The sequence below is a fragment of the Gymnogyps californianus genome, chromosome 21, assembly GCF_018139145.2.
Source record: "Gymnogyps californianus isolate 813 chromosome 21, ASM1813914v2, whole genome shotgun sequence".
Taxonomy (NCBI): Eukaryota; Metazoa; Chordata; class Aves; order Accipitriformes; family Cathartidae; genus Gymnogyps; species Gymnogyps californianus.
The window spans coordinates 7,889,857-7,904,309 of NC_059491.1; the positions used below are offsets into that span (position 1 = coordinate 7,889,857).

A 14,453-nucleotide genomic window follows, 5' to 3' on the forward strand; every position below is an offset into this window, starting at 1 on the left:
GGGAGGAGATAGTGATGCCAAAAAGAGATGGTAAAAATAATCCCAGAGACAAGTGCCGCTGCCTTGGGGAGGAGGCTGCTACCAGCGACAGCTTGGGGGAAGTACAAGGTAAGAAGAAAAGGGGGGGGGAAGAAAATAATAATAAAAAAATACATTTGCATTTCTCTGCGTCATCTCTCACCCGTGTACAGAGAAACCCCATCCTTCGCAAAACCATCGCGCCACAAAATTGGAGGCTGGATTTTATGGACCTTCCTTCTTGCTGTAAAATTGGGGTGCACCGATGCTGCTGGCTCTGGTTTTGGGGAGCCAAGAGCTCCCCAAAACCCAGATGAAGGACCCTGCAGAGGATTAGACACAGGACACTACCACTGACTGATTCCCAAGGGAAGGGTAGGGAAAGTAACGGCCCGGATCCGACTGCGATTCCCCGCACACTTTGCCCCATGGACGGAAACCTGAGTCCTGAAAACCATTTTCCACAGCCAAGCTCGTGCCAAAACCTGTATTGTTAATAAAAACAACTTGATTAACTTAGCCTGCAAAGCTCTTACCCTCTCCATGGGGGCAAAAAAAAGGGCCCAAACCCCACATTATTTTAAGCAAAAGATCCATTCTGCCTGGTATTTTGCCATCAGCAGCCCTCCTGGAGATATCTGTGCGGCAGGTTTGACATGGGGAAGGAACCACCCCAGACCCACATCTGTCCTTCCCCATCCTCACATTGCATGGATGCAGCTGGCACCAAGATGGCTCTTGCTTTTTTATATATATAAAAAAAAGTGTATAATATATAAATATATATATAAAAATAGGAAAAGCCACCAGAAATGGAGGCGGGGATTAATCACGCCGCACGAGGAGGGGGGAGGCGGCACGCACTCCAGCTCTGAAGATAATCGCAATTGGATAATCAAGGCAAGCGCTGGCAGCAAAGTGGCATCTCGACGTCTTGTTATTCCTTCCGCGACCTCCTCCCCTCCCTCCTCTTCCCTTTTTTTCCTGCACGAATCCATCTCCTCGCCCTCTTTTCGGAGCAGCTTTCATCAACTTGTCACCCAGCGACAACAAGCCCGGCTACGAGAGCGATGCAAAAAAAACATCAGTAAGAAGAGGGGAAAAAAAAAAATCTAAACCCACCCAAAGCTTGATGCTCCATCCCAGTAACATGAAACCTGGGAATATATTCCTAAACTGGCAGCGTTTTTGGCTGGAGGAGCTGACGGCGGCTGCTTGCACCCAAGCAAGCAAAGGCAAGAGCAGAAGCAAGCAATATGGGACAAGCCTTGCTGCAAGCGTGCAAGACATGACGGGCTCGGCTTGCATCAAAAAGAGAAATCCAAGCTGGGCTCTACCACATGCTGGGATGGAATTAATTTTGTTTGCAAAGTTAAACCAAAAAAACCAAAAAACAGCAACTTGCTTTTATTTTCCTTTCCCTGTTTTCTGTTGGCCTGGGAAATGCAGAAGGATGAGGCCAGGAGGGATCTCCACTGCACTGGCAGCACGGTCCTGTGCCTTGGCTGACAAGGGGAGGACAAATGAGAGCATTTAGGCAGTAATTAGGCAGTAATGACCTACTTGGAGGTCTCTACCATGCAGGAAATAACCTGAGCGGGGACTCGGGCAAAGTGAGCTTGAGTGTACTCAGCAATTTATCAGGTTATTGCCGGCTCACGGGGAACCTGCGACTGAGTCATTAACCCCATTATGGACTTCTGCTTCTCACAGATACCCTCTTTTAAATAAAAAGTCTTTTTTATAGAACCCAAACCCTCTGTTCCTCCAAACTGGGAGCTGCTGGGCTCCTTCAGCCTCTTTAGCAAAGCAAAGAGGCATCCCCACAGGTGCTAGAGGATGCACAGCTGCCTTTGCAGAGCCAGCGTGCAAAAAAAGGCTTCTTTAGCCTCAAATTTCCAGCTTGTGGAGGCTTTTCTTCATGCCTGGTGAACACACCCACCCCCCAAACAGAGCCTTTTGCAATACTTAAGCATCTTCCCATCGCTATATATAGATGCTCTTACTTAGACTGAAAGAATTGATTGTACTTTGGGGGGGAAAAAACCACATCTTTGTCCAAGTTTCATATTTATATACTGCCAAGCTCATGCAATTTTAATGAGGGTTTTGGCATGTCAGCTGAGCTGGAGCAAAACCGCATGCCATCTCCTCCTCATACCCCTGTCAGGTATGGAGCTCACCTGGCTCCAAGAGACCCCCAAACCCAACTGGAGATGCTCAAGAGGGCCCTGGATACTGGTGAGGGCGTTGGATGGGATCCCATCCTCCTGCGAAGGAGCTGGAAATAACATGAGCCATCCTGCGTGAGGTTTCTACTAACCCTGGGGGAGGTGTTTGGCAGGGAAGGCTGCAAAGACAAACCCCCATGCTGCGACAGAAGCAAGCGTTTCCAAGCCTGGCACCAGCAGAGCTTGGTTTCTGCTTTGAATCCAAGTTCAAGATTTTGTTTCCTTCCAGTTGACTTGCTCCTCAGAAAGATGCCAGCGGGGTACAGGCAGTTTGCAAGCAGTAAGGGGAGCAGACCTTTCCTGCATTGACTTTTTTGGCCATCCTGGCATCCACCCGAAAGAGAAACCCAAGGTGGGCTTCACCTTCACCACCCGAGATGTCTTTTTTAGTCAGTCACATCTTGGCCACGACCTTCACGCTCTTAATAGTCAAATGGGAAAAAAGGAGACGTACGAGCAAGAAAGCAAAGAAAAAGGACGTTAGCCCAAGATAACAGCACCCTAAAGGCACTTATTTCTCTCTGCTGATCCTTAAGGGAAGGTGCACAACCTGCTCTCGTACCGATATCTTCACCGCAGGTACCTAAACCCAGGCAAAGCACATCCTCCTCCCACAGCATCCCGTCTCCCAAAGCTTCAGGGATCGGGTCCTCACTGGGATTTAACAGAGTGCGGCCATCGGAGATGCTCACGGCGCAGAGCATCCTTAATTACCACTATGCCCCATTTACTCTCCAGGGTGGTATCATCTTTGTAGCGTCACCGCGATGAGGCATCGCGGCGTTAACGCGCTGTGACTTACACGACATCTGCTCCACCACACTGCCGCACCCCACGCCCGCGTAGTAGCACAACCGAGCCAGTCCTCAACCTGTCACGCCGCCTTAAAATCAACGGCGGGACGACTCCAGGTTGCACAAGGCAGCCTGCAAACGGCGTGAATAATTCATGCGCAAGATGCGGAGAGCGATGCGACATTGCTGGTGCGTGCGGCGGGAATCCCGTGGGGTCCGGCAGCAGCGTCGGAGCAGAGCGGGATGAAAAGCACTTGGCAAACAGATCAGTTGCCAAAGAAGAAAGGAAGGAAAAGGTTAAATAATGATAAACAAATAAATATAATAAAACAGGTTTTGGCTTGGGGAAGCATTTGCACTGGTTCCCAGAGGTGCATCCTTGTGTCTGGGCACGATGCTCCAGGATGAGCAAAGCCTTCCCTTCCCACAAGGAAATTGCTCTTATTTTTGTAGGATGATGAGCATTACGTGCAGCATGGGGGGGGGGGGGGGGGGTTGCAAAAAAACCCACCCAAAAACCACAAACAAGGGATGCTGCAGAGAGGAGAGACCCAGCACATGATGGCAGAGGACCCCGGGTGGCACAGGCCCCATACCGAGCGATTATTCTCCAAAAATACATTTCATCCCGAATGTTTCCTCTCCCCAAACCCATTTAAATCTACACAATGCAGAGCAGGTAAAGCAAACAGCTGTGCAAATCCCACGCACTTGAGACAGGAGGAAAATAGCCTCGAATGGGGCTTTGCCTCATGCCGCTCGTACTCGAGAGCCTCCCAATTTCATTTTAATTTATTTTCCCTGTTTCCTCAGCGTATGCAGCCAGGAAGGTTGCACATAAAGTGTCATTAATGACCTCAGTACAGACAGGGATGGGGGTTTGCCTCGCATCCCACCAGCATCCCAGGGAGTACTTGGGTCCTCCTGAAGCCTCCAACCCTGTTAGTGGGTTTATCCCCAAATTACAGAGGATTACTTCTCCCCTTCTTGCCTTCCCAGATGCCAAATAAGAGGCCGAGCAGGAGAGGGAGATGAGCAAGGTCACCCAGGAGCCTATCCAAGGGTTGGACACTAAATCAATGCTCTTGAGCTTGGCTGCACAAAGGTTTTTTGGGATGCTGGGACCTTTGGGCAATACGCAAGCTGGTAGATCATTGCGTTACCCAACTGCATCTTTTTCAGTGCCTGCAACATCATAAAGAAGGTGGTTTCTGCTCTCTGAGCACCAGCAAACCTCTTTCTGCTGGAAAAAAAGAAAGGAGAAAGAGTTTTGTGGGCAAAATGCTGGTGGAGGAGGTAAGCGCATGGCTACCTCCTTGCCACGAGCAGAAATGTCCCCAAATAACAGGGCCGGGTGTGCAACCAGGAGTCAGCAGCTCCCTGCAGCCTCACCAGGACATTCGTCGCTGACACTGCCACCAAGGGAGACCAAAAGGCCACGAAAAAGCCACGTCACAGCTTCTGGGGTCATGAAAACCCCGTTGTCACCTGAAGCATCCCTGAGAAGAGGGCAAGGGGTTGCTCCTGAGCCAACAGGTAAACCCCGACTTGCATTCAAAGACCACGACGGGTGATGGATTTGCATCAGTTAGAGGCACGCCAGCTCCCAGGCGTGTTTCTGCTCATTCCCGACTTCAATTTCCTCCCCTCACTGGCTTCGCTTTCCAAAGCAAATCATTTGCAACTACAAAGCTGCTCCGTTTTGACAATTTCAGAACATAAAAACCTACTGCAATCACTCCAAAACGTCTTCAAAGTGGCACTGCTGTCAGTCAATCACCCTTCCCTACCTCCACAAAGGCACTCTGCAGAAAAAAGGTTCATCCAAAACCACTGACAAAATTTAAGCTGCTCTTCTGTCTCCCGAATCAAAAGATCTTTTATGAAAACTGAACCACTTATGAGTCTATATTTGAGGGGTATTTTATATCATGGGATCATTTGGCTCAGTAGCCAAACTCCTCCTTGTGACGACAAACACTAGAAAAAAACCCTATGGCTTAAAAATCCCCCAAAACCTAGTTTTTTTCCTCCTGATCATGTGCCATAGCATCTCAGCTCAGGGACGGAGGAAGGGGACGGAGGAAGGGGACGGAGGAAGGGGACGGAGGAAGGGGACGGAGGAAGGGGACGGAGGAAGGGGACGGAGGAAGGGGACGGAGGAAGGGGACGGAGGAAGGGGACGGAGGAAGGGGACGGAGGACACTGGTCCCTGGAGCACCAGGCATGCAGGTGTAAAACAGGCTTGCAAGTGGAGCCAGTCACAATCTATTCAATCTCCCCCCTTTTTTTTTTTAAATGAAAAATTGTGTTAAGCTAAAATTTGCACAGAATTGGGAAGCCTCCACGCTTGTAATTACTTACTTTAATGTGCTGTTTGACAGCTCTCGTGATTATTTTAGTTTTAAGGCTCCCGGCATCTCATCATCGCACAAGCAGCTCAGGCTTTGGGAAGAGAAATGCCAATTTCTCCCCCTTGTGATTGCACAGAAAATCTTGGGAATTGAACCAAAATGTGCTCGAGCTGGAGAGACCCTCCACGCGCCGCGATTCCCCCTCGTTATCTCCGAGCCCAGCTAATTCCCACCAAGCCACCGCTAAACCATCTACCACGTGAAACAGCACGTCCAAAGGGACTGTTTAGTTCTTTCCCCTCTAACCAGATTAGGCAAATCAGCTCTTCGGCACGCCGGTAATCCTGGCCGGCATTCGCCGGGGCCGGCGCCTCCTGTGCTGAGCCGATGACCTGCGGTTGAGGACTCACTGCGGTTTCGGAAAGGGATATTTAAGGTTAAGAAAGAGATATGCATCCCCAGCTCTGAGCATCGAAGCCAAGAGGAGCTTTGTGATATATTCAAAGGGGCACCCAAAACCACTTCCCGAGGCCCCCCCAGACCCCAATTTCTCCATCCAGATGGACAGAAGACCAAGCCACAGTGTCCACCACTTGGGTTCAGCCCCTCCAAAGCCCCTGGCCCTTGCAAAACCTTTAATTCCTTATTCCTTTTGCAGAGCATCAGGAAAACCCCATCAGGGGTCCAGCCAGGCGGACCAGTATTGAAATACCCATCTTTTCCCAAATCCCAGAGCATACGGCCCCAGCAGGACCAGCAACGGCTCCGTCTACTGCGATTCCCATTCCCTCTCCCCAGGCACGTGCAGACCTCCAGATAAAGACATTTTCATATTTAAGAGTCTCCTTCGCCTTGTCTGCGCTTTCCCTACTGATAATGAAAATGTATTTACACTGGTGGATTTTAATTTAATGAAACGATGCTTCCTTTTCCCCTCTTAAAAGCCTGGTTCTTGCATTTATTTCCTTCCATCCCCTGGTAACACTTGAAGCTAGCAATCCAACCCGGGAACCGAGGACATTAGTATAAAACACTTAAACTACAGGTAGGGGAAAAAAAAGCAGACAAAAATAGAGGATTGCAAGTTATATGGTACAAGCAAGGGAGTGCCAATAGAAACGCTCACGGTCAAGGGTGAGACGAGAAAGACTGTCTACAAATTAACTCCATCTGTGTCTATATATACCTGTGCTGATCTAGCAGCAAGCAAAGTACACGGTGTTCTGGTGAAATGAAAGAGAAGGGAAGAAAAGAAAAGCACAGAGGGTATAAATGGGCAGCAAGGGAGATAAATGGGATGGAAACGGGTCCGGCAGCAATTCTGACATCCCTTCCCGCCATCTCCCAGCCCCACGGGTTGGTGCAAGGATGGGAAATAAGAGTGAGAAAATAGCTATATAATGCAGATTTGCGAAAGCAGCTTTAGCAGGTAGATGGGGAGATGATCTGGGGACAAGAGGCAGAAGATCTCCCGGAGCAATAAAAATCGCACCCATCCCTGCTAACCCGCGCCTCTTTTCCCTGCACAGCCTAAATTTGGTGTCTGCAGCACCCCCGGGGGAGGGAAATATCCAGCCCTGGAGCTGGGAAGCTCGAGCATCGGAAAGGCATCCCCATCTCATCCCTTCTCAGGGCTCGGAAGAAGGAAAATCGCACCGAAAAGCCAAGTTGCAGCACACTGGAGCGGGAGGTCAATGAAGGACGCATGGACAGTATCAAAAAAGGACGGTTACCCTTTCAGAAAAACAGGTTTTTATCTCAAAATATTGCCCCTAAGCCAGGCTCTGTAGTTTAGACCTGTTTGGCGGTGGGTCCCCAGTTTACCCAGTTCCTCCCAACTCACACACCAGCATCCTGCCATTCAATATACCAACTCTGCAGCTACTTTAGGGAAAAAAAAAAAGCCCGGTTTCACTCAAGTCCTAAAGGACCACATCATGCCATAACACCTCCATTAGCCAGCTTACAAATCCCTCAAAACGATCCCATTAATTACTCTTTCCTCCCCGTTTATAGAAGCCCCGTGACTTTGCTGCTGCAAACCCACACCATTACACTGCTTTCCATTTACCCTCGCACCCATTAGCAAAACGAATGAAGCTTTTAGCCACAGCTCTAAATGGCACAACCGGTTCCTGCCCGTCTATTCCCCAGGATGTTTTACATTTAGGAGGAACCTAAATTTGCAGAAAATGCAGCATTTTTCTCCTTTGCAGCCCAATTCACGCTTTTATTTTAAAAAATTGGAGGTTGCATGGCATCTTTGTTTCCTTGCCCTGGGATGAGCTTCAGGAAAAATTCAGCTTTGCTCCACAGAACCGCACCCAGCACCGGTGTTTCACCTATGTTCAAGGTGGTGGAATTGGGGCAAAAAGGGCCGATTTTCTTTTTTTTTTCCCCAAATTTGGGTTTTATTTCATGTGTTGCAAGTGCAAGCTGGTACAATGCGGCACAATTGGTGCAGGGGAGGCTGTGCTCGGGAGGCAGCCAAAGGGATGTGCGGCCCTGGGATGCGAGGCAACCTCGGAGAGCAGACGCCGAGCAGCATTTCCCATCTCCCACATAAACGCCCTAATTACAGGGCCCACTAATTAAACTGCTTCTTGAGTCAGAGGAAAGGCAAAGTAGAGCGGAGTCCAAAAACCAGGACACTGGTGTCATTCAGGGGACCCCAAAAAGCAGGCCTCGACAGCAAATATGCCCACAGGGATGTGTCCCCCATCCCAGCTACTGCAGCCAACACATTTATCCCAGCAGCTTGGAAAAGTTCCGGACCAGGCTGGGATATACAAAGCAGCTCAAACAAACAATGCAAATCCCCCCTTGATGAGACACACAGCCAATGCAAAACCCATCACAGCAAGGAAAGCCCATGAGAGAAGGTAAAAAAACCAAACCCCTTTCTGAAGCCCACCTTCTCCAAAAAACCCTACAAAGCACAAACCCACCTGCACCAAAAGACTTCATTAAAAAAATCTCCTTAAAGATCATAATTTCCAAAAAAGCCTGGGTTTAAATCACATTAGGAACATACCATGCTTCCTTCCATGCAGGAGGTGAAGAGCTCCAAGATGAGTCCCGGCCTTCCTTCTCCAAACCCAGCATCTCAGCTCCTCCAGGCCCACGAGCGGGCAAAGCAAACCGGTGAGGATTAGGCTCAGGAGAACTATTTTTTCCCCTAATTTTGGGAGGAAAAAGACTGAAAGGACGAGCAGCAAGAGCCCACGCAGCCTCTCCAGCCCAGGAACCCTCACAAGTGCCACCTGCTCCTGATGCACTGCAGGTGATGCCTCACCTGAGGCAAATAAGCTCCTGCCTCCCCACTTATATTTGGCTGCAAAAATTAAGGGGAAACTGCAAAAAACACCTGCTTCTTCACAGAAGCAAGCTCCTGCTTTTGCAAATGCCCCTTGGGGGAGGCTTTCCAGCTCCTGCTGAGGTCAAACCCAGCACCTAAATCCAACCTAGGCTGAGCTTAGCTCCTTGCCCCCCCCTTTCATGCTCTTCCCCTGCTGCAAAACTCTTCTCCCTTATTGCATTTTTAAAAAGATTAAGTTTAAAAGGTTAGGGAGGCGGGGGCAGCATGGCATGACTCGGTGCACGTGTTTGAGGTGCCCATTGCAGCTCTAAGAGGACCAAATCTCAGTATTATGAGAATCTCAGTATTATAAAAATGCCAGCATTATAAAGGGGAGCAGGGAAAATAAAGAATTTTCTTGCAATAAAAGGCTTTTTCTCCTTGTGTTTCAACTCTATTGCGAAGCAAAATATACCATCTTGCAACATTTTGCTGAAATAAGGACAAGGTTTTAGCAGAGCCCGGGCCATCCTCAGCAGGCCCAGCGCTTTATTAATAGAGATTTTTTTTTTTCCCCCCGTTTCCCTGAGCTGGCTGCGACTCGTGTCACCGCCTCGGTGACACCAATGCAAATAGGAGAGGGATGCTCGCGTGGTGCGATGGATGGAAACAAATAGGTCAGGCTGTAAAACAAGGACAGGCTGTCACCCGGGCACGGGGACTTGCTTCCATGGTCCTCGCTTCATCTCTCAGCAGCTGCAAACGGGCCAGATCCGGCCAAAATTTCGGCACTCAGTCCTTGTTAATCACAGCAGCGGTGTTAACATCGCCACCGAGGTGCTTAAGTGCTTTGCTGGCTGGGTTTGACTGGGATTTTTCTGCATTTATGTGTCTTTTGGGAATCCACGGGGTTTTTTTTTTTTTCTTTCCTTGTCTGTGTAATGGGAACATTACAGATGGGGTAAATATAGGGACAATTTAAAGCAAGTCATTAAGCAGAAAAGTCCTTGAAGTAAATAAATCCAGGGCAGGGGGATAAATCTGGCAGCAGGAGAGGCTCAGAGCAAGGCAAGGGAGGTAAAAACAGGCGGTGTGGGGGCTGAGATACCCCCCCCAGCTACTAAATACACCCCAAAAAAGTGCTTATTTCATCCCATTGCAGCATGCCATCCCATTGGGATTTGCACTGCTCCATCTCAGGGTATTATAGACTTAAGAGAGAGAGAGAAATGGCTTTTTCCCATTCCTTGCAGCTTTTCTCTTTGTCTCCTTCCCTGTTAAGGTCCCAGTTACAAATTTACTCAGAAAAGGGGGAAAAAAAAAGCACAGGAGCTGTTCCCAAACAGGAATTGTCACCGAGGTTATTTTTTTGCAGAGGACCGGCCATCTCGTGAGCAGAGTGGAGAACCCCAATATCCCATTTTTTAAACCCACAAAGGGTTAATCCGTCTAAGAAAGAGAGAAAAAAATAACAAATAAAGCCATTACATCCCATCCCCACCCCGGGCTGGACAAGGCACCGTCAGATAAATGGGGGAAAATTGCAAGAAGGTGCATAATGACCCCAAGTTATTTCCGAGCGATTATGGAGGATAACAGTTATTACGGGCAAGAACAGGGAAGGTCAAACGGCCTGATCCTGGAGCAACGCGGACGTGCTGCCGTGTTTCGTGCCGTACAGCTGTTTTCACGGGGAATGGGGGATTCTGAGCCTCTGAAAATATCCCCTCGGTCAAGAGCAATTTTCTAAACCTGTGCTGGTGCGGGAAAAAGCAAGCCTGGGTCATGCAAAGGGGAAAACTGCCCGAATTAGGGGTGTTCGGGGGCTTGCAGTGTTGGAAATGTGCTACCATGGGCTGATGCCCTGCTACAGCATTCCCTGAGTGACCCTGGGCACGTCCCTTAGCCTCTGCTCAAGACCTGCCTCCAGCCGCTTCAATAAAAATCATCATTTATTTTAAATAAAATCCCTTTTCCTACAGAAGAACTCAGCAAAGACATCCGTTTTTAACCCTTCCTTGGAGAAATATCTGAAAAACCCACCGTATCCAAGCCCACGGAGCAAGGTGCCGGGAGGACGCGGAGATGGGACAGGGATAAGCAGGGAAATAAGGGAAACCAAGAGAGGCATGAAATTTGGGAGCACCGACCCCCCTCCCCGCTCCTGCCGACAGCATGTTATTCGACTCTCCCATGAGGGACACTAATTTTTATGGCGGAGCACACTCGTCTCCCTATTATAGGAATAATTTAATTAACTTGGAGAAATGTAATTAATTTTAATTGTTCACGATAATTCATTGTTTAATATGATATTAATAATTATTTAAAAAAATCCTAATGCCCAGTAACTGTCCTATAATATGCTAATTAAACTCTCATATAGGAAGCACTTAATTTAAAGTGTTGGGAAATTGTTTCTGGTCTCCGGAGCCCGAGTCAGTGACCCAAGAAGATGGAGGGAGGCAAGAAGGGAGGTAGGGGTACACCCACCACACCCCGAACCCCAAATCCACCTGCAGCCGTTGGGCTGGGTGGCAATGCACCCGGATACTCCTTTTTCCTGGGGTTTTTGGCTTGCTGAAATTATCTGCGTGGGGTTTCATCTCTCTTCTCCAGCAGCCCGCTGCACCCCAAGAACGAAGCTCTGTTGAACTTTGCAGAGTGGGAAACGCTCGTTTCCGTGTCCTCCGCTGTTCTCATAACCATCTTAAGTACTTAAATATACAATTTCCATCAAGGAATTACATGCTGCTGGCAGCCTTTTAAACCAGGGAAAGGACCCCCCGTGGAACTGTTTGCTTTCTTGGAGTGGTATCATCTTCGGCGAAGGATTTGTCCTCTAATTGCACCATCTGTGCGTTGGGAAGATGCGATTGCATCCCTTGTTTTGCTAATTTTTTTCCCCTTTTTCTCTTTTTTCCCCTGCCTTGGAGAAAAGCTCAGCAATTGCAGGTCCCAGTATCTCCCCAGCCCAGGACCTGGATGCTCAGACCCCCTGGTCCCAATATCCCCCCAGCCGAGCACTTGGATGCTCAGACCCACCAGCCACAAGACTCCCATTTTGGGGTAGTTTAGTGGGAAATACGTAACCGGTACCAAAGCAGCGCCCAACGGGGTGTGGGATCCTGTTGCACCAACTGTCCCCCCCTCCTCATGCACATCCCTGGGTCATGATCCCCCCCTTGTCACAGCAGGAAAGACCCGCAAACCCACAGGGATGTACCCCAAAAAGCAAGACCACGATGCTCCCAAGCTGCGAGACCAAAACGGGGACAGAAGCAGCAAATTTGGGGCGAGGAGGTGATGCCCGATGCAGGCTGGACACACGTTTGCTCGCAAAGCGCCCGGCATGTCATGGTGATTTGAAGATGGAGGAGTCAGGGGGCTTTGCTGCACTCGGAAGAGTCCGTGCTCCCAAAAGCATCGATTAAATCCTCACTGGAGGCGACAAAAAGCATCTCCATCCTCCCTCACCCATAGCCCATGGTGGCAAAACTGCATTTCCCGGTGCGGTTAGGACCTCAAAACCCTTTTTTTTTTAAATTTTACCCCATTAAGGGCTTGATTTCTGAACATCCCTTGCAAAAAGAGCCTCGGAGGGGGGAAGACACGCACATCTCTTGCTCTACGAACGACACCTCAGTCGCAGTGCCAGCGCAAAGCCTTTGCTAAAAATACCTCCGCCTGTTTTGATGAGGCAGGAGACAGCGGCTCCCCGTGCCTTCGGCAGCCGTCATTAGCAGCTCGCATCTGCCTGGCTGGCAGCAAACGGCTCCTTTTCCATGCGGAGGTGTTAAAAAAAATAAATGTATATAATAAAATAAATAAACCGGCATCATTTGTTTTACTTGCCAGCCCGGGAGCAATGGGAGAGCTGCTGCAAAGCACCTGTTTGCTGCTTTCCCACCTCCCTTGCAGGTGGGTTTTGCACAGCTTGGGGAGAAAAAAAAAGAGCATGCAGGAGAAGAGAGAGCTGCCTCCGTGCAAAATAGCAGGGGATGGAGCTAAGCAAGGGGAAAAAAACCTCTTAAACCAAATGGGGTGGTGGGAAAGCAGGACCTCGGCATCTCTGCAAGCGGGAAGAGGCTCCTTGACACCACCCAAGTCTCCATCTCTGCGCGCACCGGGAGAAAAATTTAGATTTGATGGACTAGACCAGTCTTCGGCATCTCCCCAAGCAATCCACCGTCCCACCCTGCAAACTATTTTTTTATTACAAGGACAATTTTGGCAGAGCAAGATCATCACGGGCAGTCACCTCGAGAAGACGGCAGCGGGCCGAGGACCAGCTGCCTACAGAAGCCAGTTGCCCCTGTCCCATCCCACTCCGTGGGCGAGGGTGAGGATAACCTTTCGATTCTCTGTGCGGCAATGCGGAGCAACGACAATTACTCGAGAGGTTCAATCAGATCCCCACTTTACTCAAGACTTGCTTAAAACTTGGCAGAAAACAGCCGACAGTGGCTTGGCAAACCTTGGAACAGTACAACCACGACGAACTCCTCGCCACGATATTACGACGACAAATTCCTCACAATGGCATTGCCACGACAAACTCCTCGCAATGGCATTGCCATGACAAACTCCTCGCAATGGCATTGCCACGACAAACCCCTCGCAATGGCATTGCCACGACAAACCCCTCGCAATGATATTACCCTTATGTGCCCAGAATAAGGTCAGCAAACAGAGAGAGAAAAAGCGAGATACAAGAAAAGGGGAAAGTAAGCAAAAGAAAGAGCTCACCACCCTTGGATCCAGCGATGGTCGCTGCTCTGGGTGAGGGTCCCCCGGCCATGGGTGCTCAAGGTGGCTCTTTGCCATGGTGTCCTTTCTCCTCTAAACCTCCATCCGCAGTCACGCCTCCTGAAGACTTATACGGGTTCCTTCTAGACAGTTCTTGACATATATGGTGGTATTCCAGATGGTTCTTCACCCACTGAGCATGTGCGGCTGCTGGGGGGGGGGTGGCTTTAGGGACTTTCCCAGGAGCTCCAAGCCCCCCCTCCTCACATAAACTCGGTGTGACCCCTGGCCATATATGTTGTGTTACCATATAGGCTGGGTATGCCAGACCGCATACCCTCCGGCACCCCCCCCTCCCGTGTCCGTGCCAACCAACTTCTCGCTAATGTCCCCCTTTGTTATGCAGGCTATACCTTAATTGCTACCATGTCTGCGCCATTGGCAGGCGTTAACTCTTTCAGTCCCTGACAGCCCCCCCCCGAAACCAGTCACGGCATCCCCCCCCCGATATCCCGCCGGCACATCACCGGCGAGCGGCAATTAGCGCCAGAAGAAGAAGTAGTCTCGCCGTAATTAGTGTCATTTACTTAAAACGCTCGACCTTGAGGAGGTTTTGCATCCATCTCGGCTCCGGCGGTGGAGGGTTTGATAGCAGCAACACCTCCCATGTGCGCGTAAACCCCCTCTCTCTTGCTACTAACCCTACAAAAACATATGGAGCTGGGAGCCTTGGGGTCTCCAAATGAATTGGGGGGGGGGGGGGGGATATTTTCCTTGGGGAACAGGAGGGAAGGGGGAGCAGACGGCTGCTGGCCGGGCACCAGCTTTGCAAAGGGGACGTAAGCCTTCATTACTCCTCTCCCTTCACCTCGTTGTACCTCGAGGTGTTGCAACGTACCCTGTTGCTGGCGGTGGGGATTGATCGATCGTCCCTCCTTTGGCATCCAGACGGCCAGATTAATGTAAAACTAAACCAACCCCAGGGAATTAATCACTTAAATGTGGGAAT

At 49.7% G+C, this 14,453-nt stretch overlaps 1 protein-coding gene across 1 annotated transcript in view; it reads right to left on the reverse strand.

The window, feature by feature from the left end:
- IGSF21 (immunoglobin superfamily member 21) overlaps nt 1-13,534 on the reverse strand; it is an 87,219-nt gene extending 73,685 nt beyond the window's left edge. The window contains exon 1 of the mRNA XM_050909239.1: nt 13,445-13,534. Coding sequence (XP_050765196.1) covers nt 13,445-13,496 — 52 coding nt within the window. The 5' untranslated portion in view covers nt 13,497-13,534. The remainder of the gene's footprint in view (nt 1-13,444) is intronic.
- Between the last annotated feature and the right edge of the window lie 919 nt (nt 13,535-14,453).